The sequence below is a fragment of the Ambystoma mexicanum genome, chromosome 4p (genome assembly GCF_040938575.1).
Source record: "Ambystoma mexicanum isolate Mex_15411 chromosome 4p, UKY_AmexF1_1, whole genome shotgun sequence".
In the NCBI taxonomy this organism is placed as follows: Eukaryota; Metazoa; Chordata; class Amphibia; order Caudata; family Ambystomatidae; genus Ambystoma; species Ambystoma mexicanum.
The window spans coordinates 64,077,536-64,104,824 of record NC_090927.1 but is presented as its reverse complement, the minus strand read 5'-3'; the positions used below and the strand labels follow the sequence as shown (position 1 = coordinate 64,104,824).

Below are 27,289 nucleotides of genomic sequence, written 5' to 3'. Positions count from 1 at the left end.
CGTGAGCCACTAGACAGAAAGCGCCCAGCTCCACAACCTCCGATGCAGAAACTACCACAACAAGAGGAAATGGGCTGAAACAGTGACACTAACAAGAAATATTACTCCATCGCGGCCCACTTAATGGACTATCATGCCACACTGATGTAAATAAGGCACGCGGCCCGGGAGGCACAGGAGTACTCGCTGCATCGGCCAAAGCCACGCCCGCAACCCAAGACTTGAGACTCGGAACACCAGACTTGCCAAAGAACAGTAAGTCGAGAGGAAGGTGTAAACAGCTCACACTAAGTTAATCTGGCGGGATAGTTGTTTGGCGCCAGCAGAGTTAGGGCGACAGATACTTCATGTTGGGGAGGAGTATAGGGAGGGGGGGGGGGTGGGAATTTGTTTCATGTTAGTTATGTTCCAGGACACCACACCATCTATAATGTCAAAAAGCACACCATCCCTAGCACACCAATTATCACTCCACTCTTGCCATTAGTAAACACAACACAAATGGAAACAGATGTCCTGACAGGAAACCGGCCTGCCCTTAGCCTTGGCAGATATTACTATAGCATGAAACACCACAATGCCATTGAGGGCCCGACGCACACAGTTGTCATCCACACACGTGTCAAATGGCGGGAGTCACTAACGTGAACAAAAACAGGACAATCCGAGTGATGACATGGAATGTAAATGGGCTTGGCAATTGTATCAAAAGACGTCTAGTACTGCAAACACTGAATAGACACTCCCCGGATGTGGTATTCCTGACGGAGACACATCTAGTCGGTGCCAACTGCTCATTCTTTAGACGCACCAACTACAGACTAGCATTCCACGCCGGTTTTACCATGGGGTCACGAGGGGTACTGATCCTAGTACACAAGACTCCCCTTTGTGCCCGCATCCATTACGCAAGACACGGGAGGGAGGTTTGTACTCACGACAGGTACAATTGGGGAACGCGCGGTGACCATGATGGCGGTGTATGCACCTCCTAACCTACTGACCCCCCTGACTAATGACATTATGCCTCTAATTATGAATAATCTTGCAGACCTTACGTTGATTGGGGGAGACTTTAATGAGGTAATGGACGTGGACCTTGACAGAACGCATAGAAGATCCAGAAATCCGAACGCACGTACAAAACTTGTCACATTCAATAGCGCATTGGGGCTGCAAGACGTATGGAGAACGCTGCACCCTGCCACAAGGGAATATTCATACCATTCTGGTGCACACGCCTCGCTGTCTAGGCTGGACTATCTCCTACTGCCACTAAATAACATGCACAAAGCATGTGAGGCACAATTTCTCCCCAGAGGTATATCAGATAATTCCCCACTTGTAATAACACTTAACACCAACAGGTCGATCCCCCACCCAGCTGGCGATTGAACAGCTACTACCTAGGCTTCCCAGAGCTAGTTTAACATGTCCAAAAGACCACTGAAGAATATTTTGAGAGGAACACTGACTCAGTGGATAACCCGGTAACACTATGGGAGGCATTTAAGACAGTACTCAGAGGGGAAATAATAGCCTGGACCACAGCCCATAACAAAGAAGCAATACGCCATGCCGAAGGGAAAGTGCAAAAAGCAGAGACCGATCACCTAACCCATGACAACTCGGAAACGCACCGCGCACTACAACTAGCGCAGACACAACTTCAACACATAGCCCTAGACAATGCAAAACAGGCGCATACTGCGATGCGCGCAAAGATATACGAAACAGGGGATAAAGCCGGGAAAATGCTGGCATGGCTGGAACGTAGAGACCTGGGCTTCAGCCAGGTCAGGCAACTGACAACAGGAGAATCAGAACTATTAGTGACAGACGTAGACATAGCGGAGGGTTTTGCAAAATACTACACTGAGCTATACAAAGCACCAACCTCACCACCCGTAATGGACATCCTAGAGGAGATTACTCTCCCCACCCTAAACACAGAGCAGTCTACTCTACTAGAACAGATAATCACTGAGGAAGAACTAACCCAAGCCATGTCAGAACTCCACTCGGGCAAGACCCCGGACCGAACGGCTTCCCCATTGAAACATGGAAAAAAATAGGAGCAAATGTAATCTCCCCACACTTCGTTTACTACAACACTCACACTCACAGGGCTGTCTCCCCCCTGACTTAAGGAAAGCCACAATTATAGTCCTGCCCAAAGCAGATAAGCCACCCGACAAATGCAGCTCCTACAGGCCCATTTCTCTCATAAACTGCGAGGCCAAAATATTGGCAAAGGTACTAGCCAACCGCCTCCAACAAGTCATACACACACTAGTACATCCCGACCAGTGTGGATTCATGCCACAGAGATCCACTAGGCAAAACATAGGCTACACACAGCACTGGAGAAGCTATCTGAGATACAGGACCCCCTGGCTTTACTCGCCATAGACTTTGAGAAGGCGTTCGACTCTGTCTATTGGGGGGCAATATGGGCTATTATGCAACGTATGGGCATAGGACCGCACTTCATGAGTTGGGTCAAACTACTTTACAACCGCCCCGAAGCAGTCACAAAGGTAAATGGACACGTCTCCAATCCCTTTCAACTAGGCAAGGGCACGAGACAGGGTTGCCCCCTGTCCTCCCTAATCTTTGCAATAGCAATTGAGCCACTAGCGATTCTATTAAGATCTACACAAACATGGAGCGGCTTCAGATGGTCAGACGACTGGGAGGACAGAGTATCCCTATACGCAGACGACTTGTTAGTATATCTGAAAGACCCACGCAAATCCTGCCCCATAGTGACGCGATTATTGATAAAATACGGTGTGTTCAGCGGCCTTCGCGTCAACTGGACTAAATCCATACTATTCCCACTGAAACAAATAGACAGCGCGGTGCCAGATGAGTGTCCATACTATGTGGAAAAGGAGAAATTCAGATACCTAGGCATCCAAATCACGAACAACCTAACAGACTATGTGCCCAATAACCTGTACCCAATAATGACGAGGTTTAAAGAAGACGTCCGGCACTGGATGTCCCTACCACTAACACTACTAGGCAGAGCCGCACTCTTTAAGATGTTGGCGCTCCCCCGCTTCCTCTACATACTTCAAAACGCGCCACTATCTATAGCGCCCAACGAATTCCGTAAAATAGACCAGACGCTCAGAAAACTGCTATGGAATGGAGGTCACCCTCGCTTAGCATTAACCACACTACAAAGATCTGTATGGGAAGGCGGAATCAGACTGCCCCGATTGCAAACCTATTACTGGGCTTGTCAGATGGCAATAGTGGACGACAGACTCCATGCAGACATAACATTACCACACAACAGAGAACCAGATCCTAACTGAAATGAAAGATCCGTATTAAGATATCTCTACCGGAAAAAAGACCGATCTGCTGCCCCATCCATGCTGTCACACATCCCTAACATGGACAGACAGACACAAATACTTAGGCTGGGACAATAAGCTGACCCCAGCTCAACCGTTGTGGAATAACAAACTACTCCCGGAAGTGAATAAACTTCCAAAATGGCACTCTTGGACCCAAGCGGGCATCACTAAAATTGGCAACGTAATAAAAGGGAACGAAATAATACCATTTGCGGACCTAATCACCACCTCCACTCTGACGATAAATGAGCAGTATCACTACACACAACTCAAACACGCACTACAGACCCATCTCCCTGAGATGATTGACATGCCTGATTACACCCCTTTAGAACGTAACCTATTCCCGGATATGATTAAAAACAGTCACATCCACCATGTACAGTGCAATTACATCCTTTGCCACCGGAGAGCTAGCGAGCCTGAAAGCCAAATGGGAGGGGGACGTGGGTGACATACTCCCAGAGGAATGGGTATCTGCCCTGATGTTCCCCAGAGAAACCGCAATCTCCTCCAGGCTAAGATTGATCCAACTTAAAGTACTGCATAGAATATACTACCCGAGGGTGGCACTATTCAAATGGGGTAAGATCTCCTCTTCAGCCTGTCTGAGATGCAAACGAGAAGAGGGCTCATACTATCACATACTGTGGGACTGTACCATAATCCGACATTACTGGCAGCAGTGCTGCGATGATCTCTCAAGAGTACTGGGTAGAACGATCCATAGAAATGCAAAACTGTTACTGCTGGGGATAGATGATGAGGTTGAACTGTCACGCTACGAAAAACTACTCTTATTCACAACCACTGCGTTAATCAAGAGAAATATAGCGCAACTCTGGGGCTCTGAAACGGCACCAAACTATGAACAATGGACCACGGACGTGAACATTTGTGTCGCAATGGAGAAGAGTCTACACGGCCAGGGGCTGTCCTGAGAAAGGCCCCAAAATTTGGCAAAAGTGGGAAGACGCACACTGAGAGGTAGCCCCCGTCAGGAATTGGACTGACATCCAAGGACATGCACAGAAATTGTAAAATCACACACTACTGGCATAACAAAGGCAATTGACAGTGCTAAGAAGCTTTATTGTAATGGGTACGTGGAATGCATTTGTTGGTGGGTGGGGCAGGGACATAACCTTTATCTCGCTGCGCGAGACGTATGTTTTCTTTGTGTAAAAAACAATAAAAAATGTTGTATTAAAAAAAAAAAATGTTGCAATCCAGGACCCGTAAACACATATTGCAAACCTCGTGCCAAAAGCCCCGTACCCTGACACAATCCCAAAGCATATGTTCAAGAGTTCCAACATCCAAACCACAACACCAACACACATCTGAATCAGACATGCCCCTCCTTTTGAGCTTCTCCGGACACCAGAGCACTCTGTTCAGAACTTTAATTTACCTAGATCGTTCACACAAATTGACCGAACAAAGCTGCACATTCGCACACATCTCATTCCACATATCAATGGCAATCTCACAACCTAATCTCCTACTCCAATCATCCACCAATCTAGTATTATCTTTGTAGCTAGCAACCATCCGGCGATACATTTTGCTCGCCACAGACTGACCATCCACCGCCATATTTTCCAAAACCTCAAATTCACTCGCCTCAATTTCACCAATGGACCTTTTCAATTTCCTGTAATCCGCAACGGACACATTCTCAATATTAAACTCAGCACATAACATATCAAAATCAATCCATTTCCCACCTCTGAAAATATCCTTGATCCAATGAACACCTCCAATAAACCATTCCGGCCAAAAGATAGGCTTGCCAGCCTCTTTGATTTATTAAACCAAATCGAAGCCGAAGGTGATGTCTGAGCAGATGAACCACACATGCCATGAACGCCCCTCCCCACCTCCTGCAAAAATCCAGACAAAGGAGGTGTCTTACCACGTTTGCTAACAGACGTAAGTATCGCACGAGGGGCAAGAGGACCAAAAGTACTTGCCTCCGCCACAGCCCAAGCACCCAGAGATACATCCAGAAAAGGAAGCAAAAACTGACAAGAGTAGGCAAGATGATATCCCCTAAAATTCGGGACCCCAAGTCCCCCTCTGTCAGCAGAAAGCTGTAACTTCCACAACTTAGGTTTCCCATTCCAAAGGAAGGATTGTATAGAGACATCAATCATTCTCCAGTAACTTGCACAAATCTTCATAGGAAGCATACTCAAAATATAGTTAATTTTGGGGGTCGCCACCATCTTCAATGCATTCACCTTACCCCATAATGACAAACGCAAAGCCGACCACCTCAGCGTGGATGACTTCAAGTCACGACAGGCCTCTCCTAGATTCGCTTCCACCATATCATTGACAACCGGAGTCAGCCAAAGCCCCAAATACTTCATTTTGTGAACGCACCATTGAAAACCAAATCCAGTCACCAACGATCTAACACAACTCCTCGTAATAGGCAAAGCCTCGGACTTCGACCAATTAATCAAATAACCAGACGCATCATAGAACCTGTTCAAAACAGTCATCAATGAAGGTAAAGAGACTTCCAAATTCCTCAAAACCAATAGGTCATCCGCATACAACCAAGTTTTCTGCTCAACTCCATTAAAAGGTACACCCTCCAAGGACAAATCATTCCGCAGAGCAATCGCAAGTGGCTAGATAGCCAACACAAATAACAAGGGCGAAAGCGGACACCCTTGCCAAGTGCCTCTCCAAAGATTAAAGGTACCAGACAACAAACTGTTCGTCTTAACTTTAGCTGTAGGACGAGCATACAAAAGCGAAACCCATGAAATAAATTCATCACCTAAATTCATCGCCCTCAGCACAGCGAACATATATTGCCAATTAACACGGTCAAAAGCTTTTTCGGCGTCCAAAGAAAACACAGCCACATCCTCATCCAATTCCTGGGCCCTAGACATAGTCAATAAAAGATTGCGAATGTTGCTAGAAGTCCTACGGTGTTTAATAAAGCCAGATTGATCCGTGTGAACAAGCCTCTGAATCAAATCCTCAATGCGTAACGCGAGGACTTTAGCCAATATTTTGTTATCAGTATTTATTAAGCTTATTGGCCGGTAACTGGAAGGTAAAACACAATCCTTTCCCTTCTTAAGGAAAACAGAGATGGTGGCATGGTTAGTAGATTCTGGAAGAACCCCCACTCTCCTGGATTCAATATACATGTCTCTCAAAAGCCCCAACACCGTTTCTGGAAGAATCTTATAGAACTCGGCCGGCAGGCCATCAGGACCCGGGGTTTTCCCAGAGTTCAAACTTGCAATAGCAATCTTAATTTCATCAATATCAACCGGCCCACTCAAACCAGCCATATCATCATCAGAGACCTTTGGAATAGTCAAGCTATCCAAGAAGCCAACACCACTGCCACTAACACCAGCCTCGTTCTCGTACAACTTCATGTAGAAATACTTGAAAACAGCATTAATTTCGCAAGGATCAAAAGTGACCACCCCATCTGTCCCCTTAATAGAATTAATGGCTCCCTCCGAAATCTGTTGCCTCAATCTGTAGGCGAGCCATCTGTCACACTTTTCGCCTTTCTCAAAATAAGCACTTCTGATTTTATATAAATCCTTTTCAGCTCTAGCGTCCAAAACATTATTCAGATTTTTCTTCAATCTCCTCAATTCCATTCTTTTGTCAATATCATTTGGATCACGAATCAGAACATTCATCACTTCAATAATAAGGGCATCAGTTTCCATCTGTACTTTAGATAACCTTTTCCTCCTACCACAAGATAAACCCAAAGCAATACCCCTCCTCGTACATTTGAATGCCTCCCAAATAACCTTCTTACTAATATCATCAGAAGAATTCCCAGTCACAAAACAATCAGCCTCTGTTCTAATCTTCTGCAGAATAGACTCATCCTGTAATATAGAAGTATTCATCTTCCATTGAAAAGTCCTACGGCGTGTAAAATTCAAAGACAGGCCCAAAAAAAAAGGCGCGTGATCGGTAATTGCTATACAACCAATTCGACTAGGCAAAAGATTGGTAGTCGCATCACCAGCAGTAAAAAACATATCAATTCTTGAATAAGAGTCATGCGCTCCAGAATAGAACGTATATTCTTTGAAGTCCGGGTGTTGCAGCCTCCAGCAATCTTTCAGATCAAAATCTCCAAGCAATGTCCGAAAAGAGCCAAAATGCCCATCCCTCCTCTGTACAGCAGAGCGTCCAGTGCTATCCATGGGCGGATTAACCACCAGATTGAAGTCCCCACCCATAACAACATTAGCTGAATTCAAATCAAGCACCATCTGTGACACCTCCCCAAAAAAAGAGCCATTGTCCACCGAGGGAGCATAAACATTACACAGGACAGGTTGGGCACCTTGTATTTCCACCAGAACAGCCACTGCCCGACCTTCCTGATCACAAGTGGTCTTCAGAATTTTGACAGGAGAATCCTTCCGTAAAAGAATAGCCACCCCCCCCTGGACTTAGAGGAATAACGAGAAACGACAACCTCCCCCAACCATCTTTTACTCAACACCCCAACATCCTCCAACAAAAGATGGATTTCCTATAAAAAGTAAACATCACACAACATCTCTCTTAAGGTGTTCATAATCTTCTGACGCTTATGAAGATTATTCAGCCCATTAACATTCCATGAGGAAATCTTAAATTGCGAGCCCCCAGGAACAGACATGACAGAAAATTCAAGAGGTCGACAAAAACTAAAAGTAAAAAATAAAAATAACACAAAAAAACAGAAAAGAAAGGAAAGAAACAACCCCAAACCCCCTGCAACAGAATAAGGACGCCAATGCTGAAGAAGCACAGGAGACCATCCCAATACCCCGGCACCCCTCCCAAATCCAAGGTGATTTCGACCCACTGAATCATAGACTGAGTCATAAATCAAGTCAAACCTACATATCAAGGTTAGCAACTTAATTCACACAACAGAGCCAAAGAACCATCATCATGTCCCACCAAAGAAACACCCAAAACTCCAGTAGTAAAATGAACCTCAAACTAATATAAATAAAAGGGGCCAACAGAGCCCACAATATCTGCAGCAATACCTCTATCCATAAATATCTATTAACACGTTACCATTGCTGCGACAACTAAAACATAAGGAATCCCAAGAAAGAACACGGCAACAAAATTCTAGCCATCTATAGTTAAAAAGACGTATCCTGAGTGCATAAATCTATTCCGACCTGCACATGCACAAAGCTAACCATATAACTATCTAAAGCATGGTGGGCGCCCATAGTCACATGCCTCAACACGAACCCAGAAATCCCACCAGGAACATGCTTGAATTTGTGTCCCTGACAAACTGCACAGGCAGGTGAGCAAAGAAAGGGTGCATGACTCAGTGCCACCAGTCTGGGTTGTAACAAACCACCACCCGAACGAATTAGACCCCAAACATGGTATATAGTTATCATCAGTACACCAGAGCCCAGTTCCATAGATTAAGGCCCGCAGAGCTCCAATGGTGACATCCTGTGAAAAAAAAAACATTTACATCAGAACTATGAAACTCCGTAACTGTGTAAAAGCATGAAACCAAATAAATACTTTGCCCCTTCGCATTGGCCACAAATCGTCACAGGTGTGGCTTAACATATAACAAACACTGTAGCCCTGCAGCCGATGATTCAGTGTGAAACCTTTCCCATCTGATCGGTTCCTTAAAGGTTCCAAACATGACATCAAGCCAGGCCAGGTTGCCATCTGCACTGTTCTCATTACTACGCAGTATTTCCCTGAAGTTTCTCAAATAGTCATCTAACCAGCTCCACATCGAAAGGCGATCATTCAGCCATTCATCAACCCAATTACTGTGTCGCTATTACAATTGACAGACTTGCGATGACAGTCACGAGACTTGACATGCTTGGCTGCAGTACTTTTGGAACGTTCATTAGAATCAAGATCCAGACCACACGTCCCATTGATAGCAATACTCTTATCTTGCCCCAACAGTTCCCTCCATTGCCGTTGCTGCTCCGCCTCATCAGCCAGCTCAAGAAGTCCAGGTGCAGGATGATCCTCGTCGCACCGGCGTGGCCGAGGCAGGTCTGGTTCCCGGACCTTCTGGACTTGTCAACGTCCCCGCCAATCAGGCTGCTGGCAGACGCGGATCTTTTCTCCAGAGAAGGAGGCGAGAGAAGGAGGCGCCATTCTACACCACGACCCTCAGTCGCTGAACCTGCAGGCCTGGCTCCTGCAGCACTAGAGTTTGGAGGGTACGATATCCCGGCTGATTACAGAGAGGTTCTTGCAAAGGCCAGGGCGTCCTCAACTCTCAAGTGTTACGGTCATAAATGGAAGAGGTTCTCTGTCTGGTGCCGTGCACAGAAGATTAACCCTCTGCGGATTACGGCCCCTCAAGTGCTGATGTACTTACTGTCGCTGGCCAAAGCTGGACTGGCTCACGCCTCCATAAAAATACATCTGGCTGCCATCTCCCGATATACCAGGACTACGGGACGGGCGTCCTTGTGGTCTCATCGCCTGGTAAAGGAATTTATGAAGGGACTATTCCGATCATTCCCGCCGGTGAAGGCTCATGCCCCGGCGTGGGAAATTAATGTGGTGCTGACCAGGCTCATGGGAGCCCCATTCGAGCCTTTGCATTCGGCGCCTTTCAAGTTCCTGTCATAGAAGACCGCGTTCCTCGTGGCCATCACCTCTGCACGACGAGTGGGAGAGATTCAGGCCCAATCTTGCAAGCCTCCATGCCTGACTTTTCATGACACAAGGGTAGTGCTTAGGACGCACCCCTCCTTCATGCCCAAGGTGCCGTCGGACTTCCTCCTCAACGAGCCCTTGGTGCTACCAGTTTTCTTCCCATCGCCTTCGACGCCGGCCGAGAGGACTTTGCACTTGCTGGATGTAGCTAGACCGCTGAAGTTCTACGTGGACCGCACAAAGAGTTTTCGGAAGACGTCACAGCTATTCGTGAACTTTGGGTCTGTGAATCAAGGGAAGGCTCTCTGGAAGACTTCCATTTCCAGATGGCTCTCCGGCTGCATCATGCATTGTCACCGGTTGGCAAACCGACCGCTGCCTGGCCGTCTGAGAGCCCATTTGACCAGAGCGATCGCTGCTACCACGTGTTCCTGTCTGGTGTGCCCCTGCTGGACATCTGCAGGGCTGCTACGTGGAGGTCGACGCACACCTTCACAAGATTCTACTGCGTCGATCGGGACTCCAGGGTGGAGTCCAGGGTCGGCCAGGCAGTGCTACGCAACCTGTTCGCTTAAGGTGAGCCTGGTGAGGAGGTAAGAGATGCTTAATGTTGAGATGTTGTATTGCTTAATGTTGAGCCTGTTGCCACCTCCCGCGGTTGTGCATGTGTATACTGCTATGTATTCTTTTATTCATGAGCATGTGAATCCATGCCAGACCCCAGGCTGGAGAAGGAACAAGTTACTTACCTGTAACTGTTGTTCTCCAGCATGGGTCTGGCATGGATTCATATGCGAACCCTCCCACCTTACCCCTCTGCGGCTCTTCACTTGGTCATACTGCCCCTTGGCGTGCTACCAAATCTGAGGATGGCTGCCAGAGGCGGGGCTTAGGTAGAGGGCAGTTATTGGCTGGGGGCAGTATGACCCAGAGATCAGTGATTGGTTACTACTAAGAAAGACAGATCAGAAACGAAACTGATGCTGATTTTTTTCTTTACCGAGGATTCCCAGCCTGACAGGGAATATTCATGAGCATGTGAATCCATGCCAGACCCATGCTGGAGAACAACAGTTACAGGTAAGTAACTTGTTCCTTTTGGAACTTTTAAAACACTCCCACATATTTCGTTACAAAGTCGCCCCCAACAGGATTGGTCAAACCTATACAAAGAAATATGATCACCAAGTTCCCACATTCGCATTGGATACATTTATATAGCCAACATCCCCTTTCATTATACATTTGCATTCTCCTATATTTACAGCGCACCCCTTTTCGGGATCTTTCCGTAGTAGGCCATGACATCACATGGTTACATATTCACGCACAACAGTCCTAATTTATTACAGGTTCAATCTGCTTGGGGACCTCTTACCCTGGTCCTGATGCACATGGCTTTTCCAAGGATACTTTAACAGATACGAGGAGGTAGAGAAACAAACAAGTTCCTTTTGAACTGACAATAATCATCTTGTCTGCCTAGATTTGCTGGTGTTCTTATTTCACACTAATCTCCGCCTGCTTTCAGCATGTATGGCCTCTGGCCACATCCTGGTCATTCCGGAGAACCTGATTGAAACCCATAGACCGTTTGTTCACTCTGCCCTTAAGCACCTCTTGCACCGGGTTTATTACTTGGCCCCTAGTCGAGCCTACAAGGTCGCCGGACTGCGACTTCCATGTACTTAAAAAGATTACATTTCCTCTCCACAATAGCACTGTCATAAAAACCCTTTCCTGGCTGCAACTGACCATTTTGATGTTATCACAGCAGGCCGAAAACAGTTGGCTGCCTTCCCCCATCCTTCAACCTTGATAAACCAGCTTCCCAGGTCGCACAGAATTTCTCACCACCCCAGGTTTCTGCAGCCTACACCAACCCCCACCAACTGAGGGGACCCACGGTATACAGATTCATGTGTTCACCATATACCCTTGCCCCCTGACTGTCCCAAATACGTTTCCCTTAAAACCCCCATGTATATGTCTGCATGTATGTCCAAGACTACTGTGTCCCCTCAAAGTGGCACTCTCCTCGCGAATCTCCTTTCTCGCGGGCGCATACGAGAGCTCTTAGCTTGCCATATTTTATGGTCTGCGTTGCACAACACACGATTACCTTATGTTCACATTGTATTTGCAGGCTTGACATTATGTGGCTACACTGGTTTGAATCTAAAATGTATCAACTATACAAAAAGTAACACTAATAGTAACACTCATTTCATTCCCATTAACTACCCTAGATACATGTTAACTCGCAACATCGCTCGAACACTGTGTCAACTCCAGTCACCAGTATGGCGCGTGCATCGCAATACTTTCTTTCCCATTGAGACCTTTATCGACGACCCCAACAGAGCCAATGAGAGGGGTGCTGAGTAAGCAGGAGAGGAGCAGAGGAGCGATTTCCCCCTGAGCCCAGGAGAGGGTTGTCCCAGTGAGAGAGAGAAGACCCCCTTTGGACCCCAGAAGGATGGGTGTGCGCCAGTGAGTGAGAGTGGAACACCCTCGTCCCCAGAAGAGGGGTGAGCTCCGGTGTGGGGGAGAAGAGTCTTGCCTAAACCTCAAAAGTGGGATCTGTCCAGTAAGGGGGTGAGTAGCCGCTGGACTGCAGACAGGGTGTGTGCTCTAGTTAGTGGAAGAAGTCACACTGAGCCTCAAAAGTGGTGTCTGTGCCACAGAGAGGAAGAGGGGACAAGAGACAACAGATGCCTGGAAGAGGAGTGTGCTCCTGTGAGGAAGAGGTGAGCTCCTGACTAGGGGTGCACTCGTGAGTTTGGGGAGGGGAGTCTTTTGAGACCGAAAGGAGGAGACCACGACCCAAGAGAAGGGAGGGGTCACGAGTAGCAAGAGAGAGTGACTTTCGTTTCAGAAAAGGGGAGCCCTGTGAGCCCAGAAGGGGTGTGCGCTACAGTGGAGAGAGTGAACACGCGTAGGGGAGTCCCCCGAATGAACCATTCAGTAACTAATTTGATTTTGGTTTTAGCTCATACTAGGCCCCATTCCATATGCTGTTTTCATCACCACACAGAATGTAAAATATAATACAGTGTCATTTTGGACAAAAAAGTAATAATTTATTACATAGGCCATTGGTCCTACGTTTACACAAAAATATAAAAAAGCCACATGAATACATATATCAATATGGGAGATGTATATATACATCTGATGGCATTTTAGTGATTTAATCATGAAACAAAAGGTGACACAAAGACAATTCTATAGTATGGAGGAAAGAGGGCACAAACCACTGTCTTCCTGGCCCTATCTGGCTAATAAGTCACAGAAGTCCTCCAAAACATAGTGTCACCTAATACATATTCTAAAATTGATTATGCATGACAAGAATTGTACTTGACTAAAAATACACATCCCAGGTTGACGTCCATAGTGGCGATGTTGAACCACATAGCAGAACTCGTTGGTACAGAGTGATGCAAAGGACGTTTCGGCAGGACATCAGTTATACTGCCTTCGTCAGGACCCCAAAGGAGATGGAGCTCTGTAGATGTGATAAAGATTTAGCTTTACTATCAAATGAATAAAACACATGTTGTAAAAATCAGTGCCTATAAAAACGGCTGCTGAAGAAATGAAATTATCGAAACGTGAGGCTAAAAGAAAAAACCTCCACCAACGCAACACCAAACTACTGTGTACAGAGAAAACACAAAACCAACACCTACCCAGTGTGGTGATATCTACATTGAGAGCACCCTCCACCTAAAAACGGTGAAGGGCAAGAGAAAATTAAAACAACCAATGAAATAAGATCCCCAACAAGGTTGTGTGTGGTGATCCTGTGCCCAAAGACCGGTGTGTCGAGTGCCCCAAAAGACCGAACCCAAGGCTAAAAGCCCTGCAGCGCCCCAAAGCAGTGTATATGTAGAAAAAGAGGAGGAAGGGGTTGAAAGGGCCCTTAACTTACTTAGTAAAAAGAGAAACGGTCCTCCAGAAGTAAAGTTGCTGCCACTGAGGCGGCGTAAAGGGAAAAGAACCTCCTGGTCTGCAGACATAGGGACAAGAAAAGCATAGAACAATGACGACCTAGTCAAAGGGGGAGATATCGACCCAAAATGGACTACAAATCTAGCCCTGAGCCCTGCAAGGAGCCCCACCCATGCTCACCTAGATGGGGGGACTGGGTGTGCCCTCGGCGGGTAAGCCTCTGTTGACTGTCATGTGGATCAAACGTCCATGTAGCCAAATTCAGTGGTCCGGGGCAACTGTATAGTCGGGCGTCCTCCCGTAAACGTTCCTAGGCTGGAAACAAAGGAACAGAAAAAGCCAGATTAACTTGGCTGTGCAATCATGAATAGAGTATCTATACGTGCTAATCGCTCATAGTTAATGAACATTTCACAGCTTGGAAATATGTGTAGAGTCGTGTGCATGGGTGTTTACATAAAGCGCGTGGTACATGCCCTTAGCAACATGATCCATATATCGGGCATACGGACATGGTGACTCGTAACTTTAGAATGTGGCGCCTACCTGGGAAACGCTGCTCAACTCTGCGAGAAAGGCGCCGAACGTGACTTTGTAGAAAGCCTTCCACTTGACACCCCATGTCCGCGGTGATATATCATCCGCATAACCCAGCACGGGAGAAGCGGTGTATGCGCGCTGACTGTAGGTCCATAGAAACAAAGGAAGGACACCTGGTAGTCTAAAGTACTGGTGTCTATATGCAGAGCCCATGCATAGACAAAGAAATGGGACTAGAAACTGAGACCGACGGCCAGGGATAAATTGCAAAAGTGTCGATGGAACTTTTACTAAGCCCCACACTGAGGGGCTAATTAAACCCAACGTCATGCCGTGGGATATGAAGTGATAAGGGGTCATAAATCAGGCTATAAAGAATGCCCTCAAACTCGTACCACTAAATGGGTAAAAGGAATGCCTAGGCAAACCTAAAACTAAAAACTAAAGAATAATGATAGAGAGTAAATAAACATATTTAAAGTGAAAAGCAGCAAAGAGATGAGCCAGATGGCTCGAACCTAATATGCAAATGTGGGATTACCCTAGTTCACGGACGGGGGTCCACAAAGGAACCGAGACCGGGGTGATAACAATCACCATCGTGTAGGGTTGCTCTCATTTAGACCCCGTTCAATTGTATCTAGCCGATGTATCCACCTGGCCTCAGCCAAGTTCAGGCTGCGTGGCGAGATGTTTTGTCTAGGGAGAGCTTCCAAAATCCACCAATATAGGTCCTCAGGGGAGTGACCATATTCCATATAGTGAGATACTAGTGGTGCATTAATGTTCTTACACCTGATACGTGATCTGTGTTCTACAATACGTGTGTGGGTTGGTCTCGAAGTCTGGCCAACATACTTAAGGCCACATGGACACTGGATACAGTATATAGCGTTAGGAGTTTTGCAGTTAGTCATGCCACGGATATCCCATTGTCTGTCTCTCACCTGAAATTCTTTAATTTTTTTGGTATATTTGCAGACAGAACAGCCCCCACAGGGGAAGTGTCCCACCAATAGGTGGAGATCCCAACCCGTGGTTCTGTTTCGGGAAACCTGTGATTTTGCATGCACAAACGGGTCCCTCACATTTTTCTGTCTAGTCATGGCAAAAAGGGGTATTGGTTTGTCGCTCAGTTCCAATTTGACCGAAGGCCAAAATTTCTTGATCAATTTCTTGACTGCATACGCATGCGTCGAATAAGGCAGCACACAGACAAGTTTTTCTTCATTAGTATGTGCTTTTGGGGTGAGAAGGCATTCCCTAGGGGTGAATCTCGCTCTTTTGGCCGCATTGGAGACCAATTTACTTGGGTAACCCCTTGCTACCAAACGCATTTTGAGATTATCTGCGTGGGTGGTAAATTCAGTAATAGATGTACAATTTCTGCGCAGTCGCAGAAATTGACCATACGGAAGATTCTCTTTTACTCCCCTCGGATGGAAACTCGAGAAATGAAGCAGTGTGTTTCTATCCGTAGGTTTTCTGAATAGTGAGCACTCTAGGATGTCATTCCTCACGTATATTGAGGTCCAGAAACTGGATCTCTTTTGTGCTATAATTGATTGTAAATTTGATCTCTGTGTGTTGCCTATTGATCCACAAGAAAAATTCCTGGAGAGCCGAGGCCGAACCCTGCCAAATCAAAAAGATATCAATGTAGCGTCGCCATAGTTTAATGTGGCCCACAAACGGGTTTGTTTCCGAGAGGACAAAATGATGTTCCCACATTGCCATATATAGTATGGCTAGGCTGGGGGCAAAGGCCGCACCCATCGCCGTCCCATGGGTCTCTAGAAAGAACTGATCTTTGTATTGAAAATAGTTCTTTTCAAGGGCCATCGTGAGCAACTCCAAGATAAATTCTGCAGGGGTGTTCCGGGTTGATCCTTCAATGGTGAGAATTTCATGTACACATTGGACCGCCTCCTGTTGAGGGATACTCGTGTAAAGTGCACATATGTCCAAGGTAACCAGGATCTCTTCCTCAGTGTCAAATGGTCTTCCTTCCACCAATTTGATCACTGAGGAACTGTCACGTAGATAAGTGTTTGTTTCCTGGCTAAGAGGTTGCAAAAATTTGTCAATATATTTACATATAGGCTCAAGGACCGAGCCACGGCCAGCAACGATGGGGCGACCCGGTGGATTGTCGGCATTCTTATGAATTTTTGGAATAGCATAGAATGTAGGGGTACGCCCCTCTGAAAGATTCAGAAAATCAAACTCATCTTTGGAAATCCATCCCCGTTCAAGAGCCAGCGTTAGTAGTTGACTGTATAGCCTGACTGAGGTCAGTGCGAGGGCCCTTTTTGATTTTCTTATAGCTAACCGTATCTTCTAATAAATTAGAGGCCATCATATGGTATTGTTCTTGGTTAAAAATCACTATACCACCCCCCTTGTCGGCGGGTTTAATAACCAATTTGGAGTCCTCAGACAGGGTTTTAATGGCTTGTCGTTCCAAGTTAGACAGGTTATATCTGAGTTGCTGTTTGTTGTGCTCCAAGTCCCGGATCCCCTTAAGGACATATTTCTCAAAGGTCAGAATTTCCTTTGTCACCTGATTGTCGGTAGGTGTGAAGGAAGAAGGACCTTTTTGTCCTGTATCGGAACATCTTTCCAGCGGTTCCACATTTTTGAAGAAGGATTTCAATCTGACTTTCCTCAGGAATTTTCTAACATCAGTTTCAACTCCAAACCAGTCAGTGCTGGTCGTTGGGACAAATGAAAGCCCCTTAGTTAGAACATTCTTCTGTGCCTGAGTAAGAGTGGAGAGAGTGAGCAGGGCAATATATGCCTAGGCACGGATTAGTGAGCAGGGCGCTATATGCCTAGGCACGGATTAGTGAGCAGGGCACTATATGCCTAGGCACGGATTAGTGAGCAGGGCGCTATATTCCTGGGTTTGTAAGAATGAACCAACACCATATCCCTCAGTAAAGCCAGTGGGAGAGCACATTGCCCTGGAAAAAGGGAAGTAATTAAGGAGCGCACCAGTGAAGGGGAGGACTTTTGGGACACTTGGAAATGTGAGGAAGCCCTAAATCCTGAGAGAGGCAGAACAGCCTTTTGGTCCACAGGGGAAATGGACGGAAAGCTAGAATGACCTATATTAGGAACATATTTATTGAGTGCAAACGTTTTACCAGCAAAACCAGTTTCAAGGAGGTACAGAAATACAAATCCAATAGGTACATTAGAGTTAAAACCTAATCAACATGGAATTATATAAAATCATAAAACAGTTCAGGCCTTGGCGCAACCCAGCAGTTTTCTAATGGGAGACTTTCCTGTCTGGAACTTTCGGAAGACCTTTTTGTTGGCTGTCCTCGGTTTATAATACTGGGTTCAAGGACTAGGTTTTACATGAACTAACTATTGCTACAGCCATTCTGAACCATATGCCTAAATCTTGTTTATTAGAACCCCTTAAACCTATTCTCGTGTAAGTAGTTGTGTTCCCTCAGCCATGTGATATGGCATGTGTAAGTGTTCCAGGGTAAGGAGTTATTTATTAGAAGAACCCGTTTTTTTTTTAACCTTTATAAACAGCCAATCGTTTCGATGTGATCTTTCTCCAACATACTTTTCTTCATCACCAACACCCTATGTTATTGTTTTGATAGTTCTGACTGCTTTGGCAGGTGGATGGATGGATGGGTGGAAGTGAGGAAAAAGGAACACTGTCTGCACTGCACATGTAGGTATTTTAAGGACTTTGGAAGGAACATCATCATCATCATCATTATTATGGTATTTGAGGGCGGACCTGACTTCAAGAAGCAACAGAACGCTTTACAGAGGTATAGAACAGTACAGGTGCATAACAGAGCGCTTTTCAGAGGTAACAGAACAAATATACAGAGGGGTTGGGATACAGAGGGGCACAGAGGACGGGTACAGCTGTACTGGGTGGCGGGGAGGAGAGGGGTCGGCGGCGTCTAGAGACAGGTGGTGCGAGGGGTGATGTGACGGCCTAGGAGTTGAGGCGGAGAGATTCCTTGAAGAGGTGGTTCTCGACTTCTTTTCTGAATTGTAGCAACGTGGGGGTGAGTGCTGACACGGAGGAGGCTCCATAGTCTTAGGCAGCAAAGGCTTGTTTTCTGGTCCGTTCCTTTTTGCAGCGGTGGATTTTAAGTCTGCACGCATCCTGGCTTCTGGTGGTGTGTTGTATCCATTAAAAAGACTTAGCAAAGATAAATTATCTTTTCATTATTCATTTTATTGGTGTTAACCACCTTTCTCGTTTGGCCCCTTAAGCCATGTCATGTACATCTCAATGATGGTCCTTGACAGTGGTGCAATGCATTTGATTGGTTAACATTATAGAGGTTAATCTGAGCTATTATTGTGTTGAACGCATGAGGATGAATTGCGAGAAAGCGACTTTGTGTAACCGTATATTCTTACTCTTGCTTGATTCAGAAATCTGGAGGGGTACCTGTCGAGGTACTGAGCGCGGGCGTGTACCTGAGCATGAAGACTGTTTTGCCAGGGGTTGCCACTTTGTCTCTAGTTCTGGTGAAGTAAAGGCAGTACCAAAAAAAACCTACATCTGCCAATCGACTGTGAATAACTAATCGGGCCAGGTTAAGGGTTGGTCTTCCTACCCCACAAGACGGCGACCCAGATTAACTTGATGCAAGAATAGTACAAGGCACTGTACTGTGGCACCAGGATGGTCGAGATGTAAACAGCACAGATCATCAGCATCCAGCAAACCGGGAATGGGCAAGGAGCAAGGCAGAGAGAGAGAGGCCACAAGGAAGAGAACAGAGAACAGAGGGCAGGCAAGGCCAGGAAAGATGCTGGGACAAGGAAGCACCCAGAGCTGGTGAACAGAAGAAAAGGGGTGAGCGTGGACAACAAAGTTGAGACGTGCCGAGCTAGGCACATGCGCATTTTATGCCCAGGCGCCATAAGAAGATTGTTGGGTCTGGTTTTCTGGCAACCCCTGGGCTGGCGTATGCAGTCACGTGATGAATACTGTGACATTCGTGAGGCACTGGAACAACATGGTGGTGCCCAGCGATGCCAGGAAACCGCCTTCAAAGGGGGAGCATATGAGTCACTGCCACGCACCCAGAGGCAGAGAAATGGAGGCCAAGCATCCCCAGGTAAGTCCGGCAGCGCACGGGCAGCTGCAAGTGCAAATACAGCCTCCAACCCTGCGACTGCGGGAGGACCGGCGAGGTGTAACAACCTTTTGTCAAAAGTAAGTCGGAGTCTGGGTAGTATGGAATTTCATGCCAAAAGTTTGCAAGTTCCTGGTAAAAATGTATCGCATGCCAAATATGGTTGCGGCAAATTGTCGCAACCTATTTTTTAGTGTACTGTTTGACTGTAAAACTGCACTTGTGTTTGATTGCATCACATGGCGCTACAGGTATATTGGCACACATTCTGAATTGTCATTGTTTTTATATATATATATAGTGAATTAGTTAAACCTCTTAGTCAAGCTGACTTCCCAAAAGGTTTCTCAGGGCAAGATGAAATGTTACATTGAAGCGTGATGCTCCTCGCTGTTTAGCTGCATACTCTGATTGTATCTTTGCACACACACACGTACATTCTATGGCATTTGTTTCTGCTAGAACCACCCTATGACTAAAATCTTTACTCCTGTAGATTTTGGGTCCATCAATATAGTCACAGTGACAGACCCTGAAGACTATGCTGAAAGTAGCTCGCAGCATGAGGCAGCTTTGGGAGAAATTGAAGAGATCATTCCTGTGTGTTTCGACGACGAAGATGAAACTTACCAACAGCCGCAGAGGCCGATGAGAGAGAAGAGATGTCCCCCGAGATACCTCATGGATGGGTCCTTTGAATGTGAATACAAACCTGGTGAGTTGCAAATATCTTTTTGACTAACGTACCTCCGTTCATTGCTCAAGGTAGAGTGCATAGCATTGTCCTGCGAGTGGTAGAAACTTCCAGCCTGCATCCGTATCGAGAGACACAAGATACACTTCACTTTAAATTGAAGGAACTATTTGCCCCTACTACTTTGAGACACAAAATGTAAAACAATTGAGTGAGATGCCCAAGTCATCTCAACGCCTTTTCCAAAGCATGTAGGGTCACTTACTTGCAGGCAAGTGATGACAGGAGAGGGTCTGAACAAGGGATCGTTGACTTTCAATTGCAGCTTAACCACCTTGAGCGCTGTTCCACTAACCAAAAGATGAAGACCAGGGAAGACCACAAAAAGACCTGTTCCTTGGATTTAGCCATGACATTGTCAAACATTGCTGCAGCACATGGAAATCCTTTGCTTTCTTTTACAATGCAAAGCACTGCTTCCCTCTTGTCACATACTCGCACTTGAAAAATCTACCATAGGTATAGGGCAAAGGGTAGAGAATGGATCAGTAAGTAGGCTTTTCCCAGCAATTCACCTTCTGTGCGCAGTGACCTGTCCCCCAGGGTCCTTGGTTTAACCACACCACAACATAACATCCCGTAACTAGCACAATAAGCAGAAGAATATATGTAAGACCAAGAGAGCTTGTACGAGTGTTTGCAGCTATTACATAATGCTCACACACATTGACTCTAGTGGACTCCTTTTATGCTCACTGTGTCGCAGATTTAGACACTGATGCATCTGGTACACTGGATGTTTGCTCCAATAACTAACATGATGGATACACTGACTATGTCCCAAAGCATCAGCACATGAATTCTCTAAGGTTTGCCTTGGGAGGCAATCAATATCCCTGTGCATGTCTTTTGGAGTGTGCTCCACCTCAGGAGAGCCCTGAAAGGGTCTCCTCTCTGTGGCTTCCTGTCTTAGTCATCAGGGGTTTCTCCTGCACTAAAGACTTGTTTCCATCTGTAGCTCTCTAGACTTCAATTGGCGTGCAAAGCGTTATCAGGTGTGGAGTTGCATATAAAGCAACTCAATTCTCTTTCATCACATACTCTTTGAAATAAGGCTTGAAAGCACATTTCCAACCCTACCAGACTTGATGCCGTTGCATATAACTTGGTTGGGCTCAAGATAATTTTACTCTCTTTAACCCTGCCATCCTTCCTCCTAAACTAAGGTTGCATCCGTTTCTAAAAAGGACTACAATCGTACTGTAGTTTCTTTTTGCTCATAATGGGATGTCCGCTCCGCAGGGTCTGGGTCAAATCGTGATATGCACAGCTTGCAAAGAACCATATTGCTTTAAGCAAGCCAGTATGGAGGTGTCACTCCTCCGCTTTCTGGCTTCTCCTCTCCCCCACAAGCTCCTAGTCTCCCTTAATCAGTGCGTTTTTATTAAAGGCTATTTTTGGACTGTGTTTATGGTGGTGGGAGGCAGGGCCATTGCTGGAAAGGGGCCCATTGATGTGCTTGGAATGCCAATCCCACACACAGGGATTTGAAGGCAACCACTTACTAAGGATACATCTTCGATTTTTGTGTCACTGAACTTAAATGTATATGCGGATTTCCTGAGAAGGTGGCGTCAATTTGGCTCCTCTGCAATGGGCTTGAAGACCCCTTGATAAGGAGTGCAGTAGTTGCTATGGTAAGATATACCTGCTCCTGTATCCAATCCCCTTTCTCCTATACTAATAGGATGTTACCCAAGCATCAGTGTGAGAGAGGTGGTGGCAGAGAAGTGAGGAGAATAATATGAATCAGCAAAACATGCTTTTAAAAACTGCTTGACCAAAGCAAGTGCCTGCGTTGTATAAAGGGTGACACCATTTTACCAGAAGATGCCAACCCATGTTGACTTGAGCTGTTAGAAACATGACAGTTGATTGTGGCTCAGATGGTTGCTCTTGGCTAGAAAGGTTACTTTATACTACTTGTGATTTCCCCCTGTATATTTTTCGGACTTTTCTCAATTTAGTACTTTTCTCCCAGGCAGGCTTAATCTAGATCCTTTCTGAGAACGTGCCTGTCTTTTGTGTGCCCTGCCTTGTCGTTACGACTCTTAGGACAGGGATACCCAAAGATAGCCCATAGCGTCCTAGAGCAGAAACCCCTTAGTCATGTGGTTAGGTTGGAAGTGGATTCTTCGCCTGTTCTTTTTGACTCCCCCATTAAAAAAAGAGGTTGTTTTTACCCAGAGAACCACTGTAGGGGCTGCAACAGACCTTCTAATCACATTTCTGCCTCAAATGTTGACATCACACTATAAGGTCTCCTGGCTGAGAATATCTGCTATCAAGATATTCAGGAAAGGAGTCCAATGCATATATAATTCCCAGTTGCAAAACCACCACCAGTTTGGGATCTTAACATCATCTTAAGTAAATTTATGGGAACAGCTTTTGACCCAATGCATAAGGCTTTGAAGGCGAGCGTCCCCCAGATAGCACGATCCTCCCCTCAATGAGAGACAATAATGGACTCTCCCAGGATGGGAATAAGCCAGGACAAAGTGCGGGTGAGCTTAAATGGGAGTTTATCAATCAGAATAGGGCATGCAAAGAACTCTGCAAACTCCGAGAGCGCTCTGTCTGACAATAGCAAATACAGGCGTATATATTTACAGAATGCGTCATAAGAACCTACATGCTATAGGGGGCACAAGTTCGTGGGGATTGGGTGGCGACGACTAACTATAGGTGTTGCTGCGATGTGGTTTGCCGTGGCTGGAGGATGTCACTTGTTACCCTCGTGGGTTGGGCTGGGCCTGGCAGGTCAGCTGGGCTCATCCGGACAGTGTTGTTGTGCCAGCCGTGACCAGTGTCAGTGATGAATGTCTTTCCTGGCTTTCTGCCCTAGGGCCACGCACACTGCAGTCATTCAACATTGCAATATTATCTTCCCTGGTAAATCTTCCAATAGGTTATTCTACAGGTTAATGCAACACAGGAGGAATGCACCTAGAGTGGGGTCTTTTGGCGATACATCAATACATGGTTACCATCGTCCTGTTAACCGGGTATCATAGGTCGCGAGGTTGGGTCTCAGGGCATGGGACAGGCGGTCAGTGTTCATGTCTCGTTAGAAGTCGTTATGGATGTGTTCCTGTGGTGTTGCCGTACTATTGGGTGTCCTAATTCTACAGGGGCCATTAACCTAAGGTGAGCCGGTGGGTCGTGGAGCCTAAGAAAGGGCGCCTTTGGATCTGTGTTTTAAGGCCGGGGTTTACTGCTGGGTTGTAAATAATTCAGGTGGCAGGCCGTGGCCTTGGGTGCTGCGGGGGAATGTGAATGTTTGAAGCGGCTCCAGCCGGATTGGGGGAGGTGGAGCAGAGCAGCACAGTCCTCTGCTTTTTCGTCTGGCAGGCTTCACTGGGGGTGAAGGGGGAATGGCCTTGCATGTGCTCACAAAGGTATTCCTCGTGTGTTGCAGATTTAGGTAGAAGAGACATAAACATTCACATAATATACAATACTCATTGAGTCTTTTCAAAGCTCACGATTTTGACATTGTTAGTGCCTTTCATATGGCCAATTCGAACACATTACTTATACGCTAAGTATTTAACAACCACAACATTTTGTTACATGTCTATACATGTGCGGTAAGTGAGGTAGTAGTAAGGTTGGTGGAGCGCACAGGAACAACCCGCCAATAAGACTGACGGCAGTGACACATGGTGAGCTTGGGCATACATATGGTGCATTTTCATGCACCCCTTACGTGAGCTCCCAATAGGGTTGCATTTGTCTTCCCTTGCACTCTAGCAGCATTAGTTCAGTTATGGCATGGGACCTTGGGGTGCAGGCTTCTTGGTAAAACACAAAACATGAAAAACTCCCGGGACACTTTTACTGTTTGCGCATAGCTACAGGGATGTGGGTGCTTCATCCCTAATGTCATATAAGCACACATTCTGCCATTTTTATGGAGGTTACAGGTTTTCAGTCAGAGAGGTCGTGGAGAGAAAAGTTTCATCACAGGTGATTTGCTCATTAGTATTTGGGGACTCTGCTTTTGTCAGGAGACCATTTTACAGTTCTTTTCCACCCCAGCCCTGCTGGCCGGGTCATATTGGAAACAGCGTTACACTGCGGAAGGTGAAATGTTAGTGTTGGTATCTAACACTAGCTCATGTCCGTCTGTTCGTGGGAACGGGCTCTCCGCGGATCTGCCAGAGAGCTGCGGCCACAGGGATAATTGAAACTCTCCAAGGGTGGGGGCCGCGCTGCGGTGCACAGGGTTCAAACCATCTTTATTTCACAAAATGGTTTCCAGGGCCTAGCTAAATTCAGCCGGTTTGGTCAATGTCTTCAGCCAGTGGCCCACCCACCACCTGGGCCCTGGTGGCAGGGGGGACCCCTGACGAGCCATGGACTTCACCGGGGGGAGAGGATGCGGGGGAGGGGGGGTCTCCTGGACCAATCCTCCCATACAGCTTCCTTAGATGACCTCCAACACAAGGTGGCTTTCCTTGTTGCAAACCTTTCAATCTGCAGAATAAGAGCTGCATGCATGATCTGTGTCAAAACCTGTTGTCTCTCTCTCTCTCATAGATAGATATATATATTTCTGAGGCTTGTGGAATCTGCTTAGATCACATGCTGTGCATAGGCCGACATCTAGTGGAAGCTGCGGAGTATTAGTTTGTTTTTTGAAACTCGAAAATGGGCGTTGACACAGGGTGTGCCAGTAATACTATCCCTAGTGTGACGTCCACTGTACCCAAGATCCCTCACGCGTCTAGGATACTCAGATTGTTTTTTTTTCGCCATACCGGTCGGAAGCATTTTGCGGAGTCCCCTGGCCTTAGCCATACTTTTGCTAAAATATTAATTTATTTACATCCTTCCCCATCCCAACGTCGAACTTCGATGCCCGCTGGAGAAGAAATCGACCATCGGCTGCTGCACGACGGATTTGGGCCTCGGAAGGCTTCTGGCCTCGCCCCGGGCCTTGGAAGGCTTCTGGCCTCGGCCCTGCAAGTAGGGAGAGTGGGGGGTTGTACATACTCTGCACTCTTGGTATATAGGTACACCTTATACATTTCCTACACTTAGCCCGCTGCCTCAAGGTGTGTATGGAGGGTACCCCTTTTCAATTATGCCCCAAGTGCAATAGCAAATACCCTTGGGTCGACAGGCACGCCACGTGCAATCTCTGCTTGCCGAGGGACCACCCCGAAGCGAACTGCAGAGCATGTAGTAGGTTTAAACCTAAGGCACTTAAGGACCGTTCGACGAAGCATTGGGCCCACCATGCCAGGCAAGCGGCCATGGCAGCGGAGGGCGCCTTCAGCGATGGCAGCGACGCCGTACTTTCGGACGGCGAGGGCATTACGGCGTCGAAAGACAGCCGAGCGCAAGGCCCCGATCTCGGAAGGTCGTCCGGCAGGGCGGCTATGGGGAAGACCCCCGGCGACACAAGCGCTTCACACACCACACACACACTAAACACACGAAGTCCAACTGAGACTCGACGACGTCGAGTTCTCGGAAAGAGGCACAAACAGAACGGTCCGATTCGGTGTCCTCTGGGCGTTCTCGATCGAGATCGCCGCATGACTCCAGGCAATCATCCACTCTTGCCAAGAGTGCCTCGCTCCCTAGGCTAACAGAAGTTCGATCGTCAGAGGACGAAGACGACTTCCAACCGCAGGCCGCGCTCCAGGAGTCGGAGCCCGCAGACAAAATCAGCGAGGCCCCACGCTCGAAGGACAGGGACCCTACCCCCGTTCCGCGACGCCAGGCGTCGAAAACCTCCGGAGCCACAAAAGGACAGGGAAAACATTTTTCCACTCACGGGGAGGGCGGAAAACAGCAGAAGAAGCAGCCTTTGCACTCTTTCACACCTGTGAAACACACCACTCCCCCTAAACAGACAGACAAGACCAGGTCTGCTGATATGTCTAAAACCAGCAAATCTACTTAAGATAAATCCTCGAGACTTGCTGAGAGTCATTCCCAGTTCCAAAAAATGGTCCAGTGAAGACATAGATAGGGTCATGTCAAGGATGTCTTCTTTGGCTGATTTTTACGATAAAAATCCAGACCATTTCCTTTCGTATGATCCACAAGTGGCGACACCCTCAGGCTCTAATGATCCTATCCCCCCCAAGTAAGAAGCCCCGGTTTGAAACACCGATGAGGTCTACAGACCCCTTCGAGGTACAACCATACTCAAGACCATACTCACTGTATCAAGGAGAGGCTTCCTTTGGTGAGGACCAAGAATTTGGCATGGTAGAAGAGCAAACCGGGACGGGCTACTATGGGGATGATGAGGACCAAGAAGAGGAAGATGAAGAGGAAGACCCTGAAACCTACAGAGTAGATTCCCTGGTAGAAAACGAAGCCCCGGTTACCGACTCCCCTGTCGATAACCAACCCCTCCTAAACGAGGTTCTCGCACGTGCAGCAGAACATTTCCATATTGACACCCACGGTGTCCAGGAGGAGAGGGACGTCGCAGAGGAGTTAGTGGGAGAAAGGAGGCCTGTTGCCCAGACCATCCCGATCCTTAAGTCCATTCAGTGAACAATAGACCCGTCCCTGGTGAACCCGAACCTCACCAGAGCAGTCAATCCCAGGGTTGAAAAACTTTTCAGGGCAGCCCAGTCTGACCCTCTCTCTATATAAGAGGACATCTGAAGCCAGACTCCCTAGTTGTCAATAACACTCGTAAGAGGGCTGGAACACCCTTGTCATCGTCCGAAGCTCCTCCCGACAAGGAGAGCAAAAAACTATATGGTTTCGTCAGGAAAGTAGCCTCAACGTCCGCCTATCAAGCAAGGATTGCAAACTCCACCACCCTGTTGGCCAGCTACAACTGCCATCAGTGGGAAGAAGTCGCGGCA

At 46.9% G+C, this 27,289-nt stretch overlaps 1 protein-coding gene across 9 annotated transcripts in view; it reads left to right on the top strand.

Annotated features, from left to right (window-relative positions):
* The window catches only part of LOC138452992 (zinc finger protein 383-like), a 700,934-nt gene that overhangs the window by 328,354 nt on the left and 345,291 nt on the right, over positions 1-27,289 (top strand). For all 9 annotated transcript variants that reach the window (XM_069605389.1, XM_069605385.1, XM_069605380.1 and 6 more), the window contains one exon: positions 20,187-20,405. In XM_069605389.1, the coding sequence (XP_069461490.1) occupies positions 20,187-20,405 (219 nt within the window). The remainder of the gene's footprint in view (positions 1-20,186; positions 20,406-27,289) is intronic.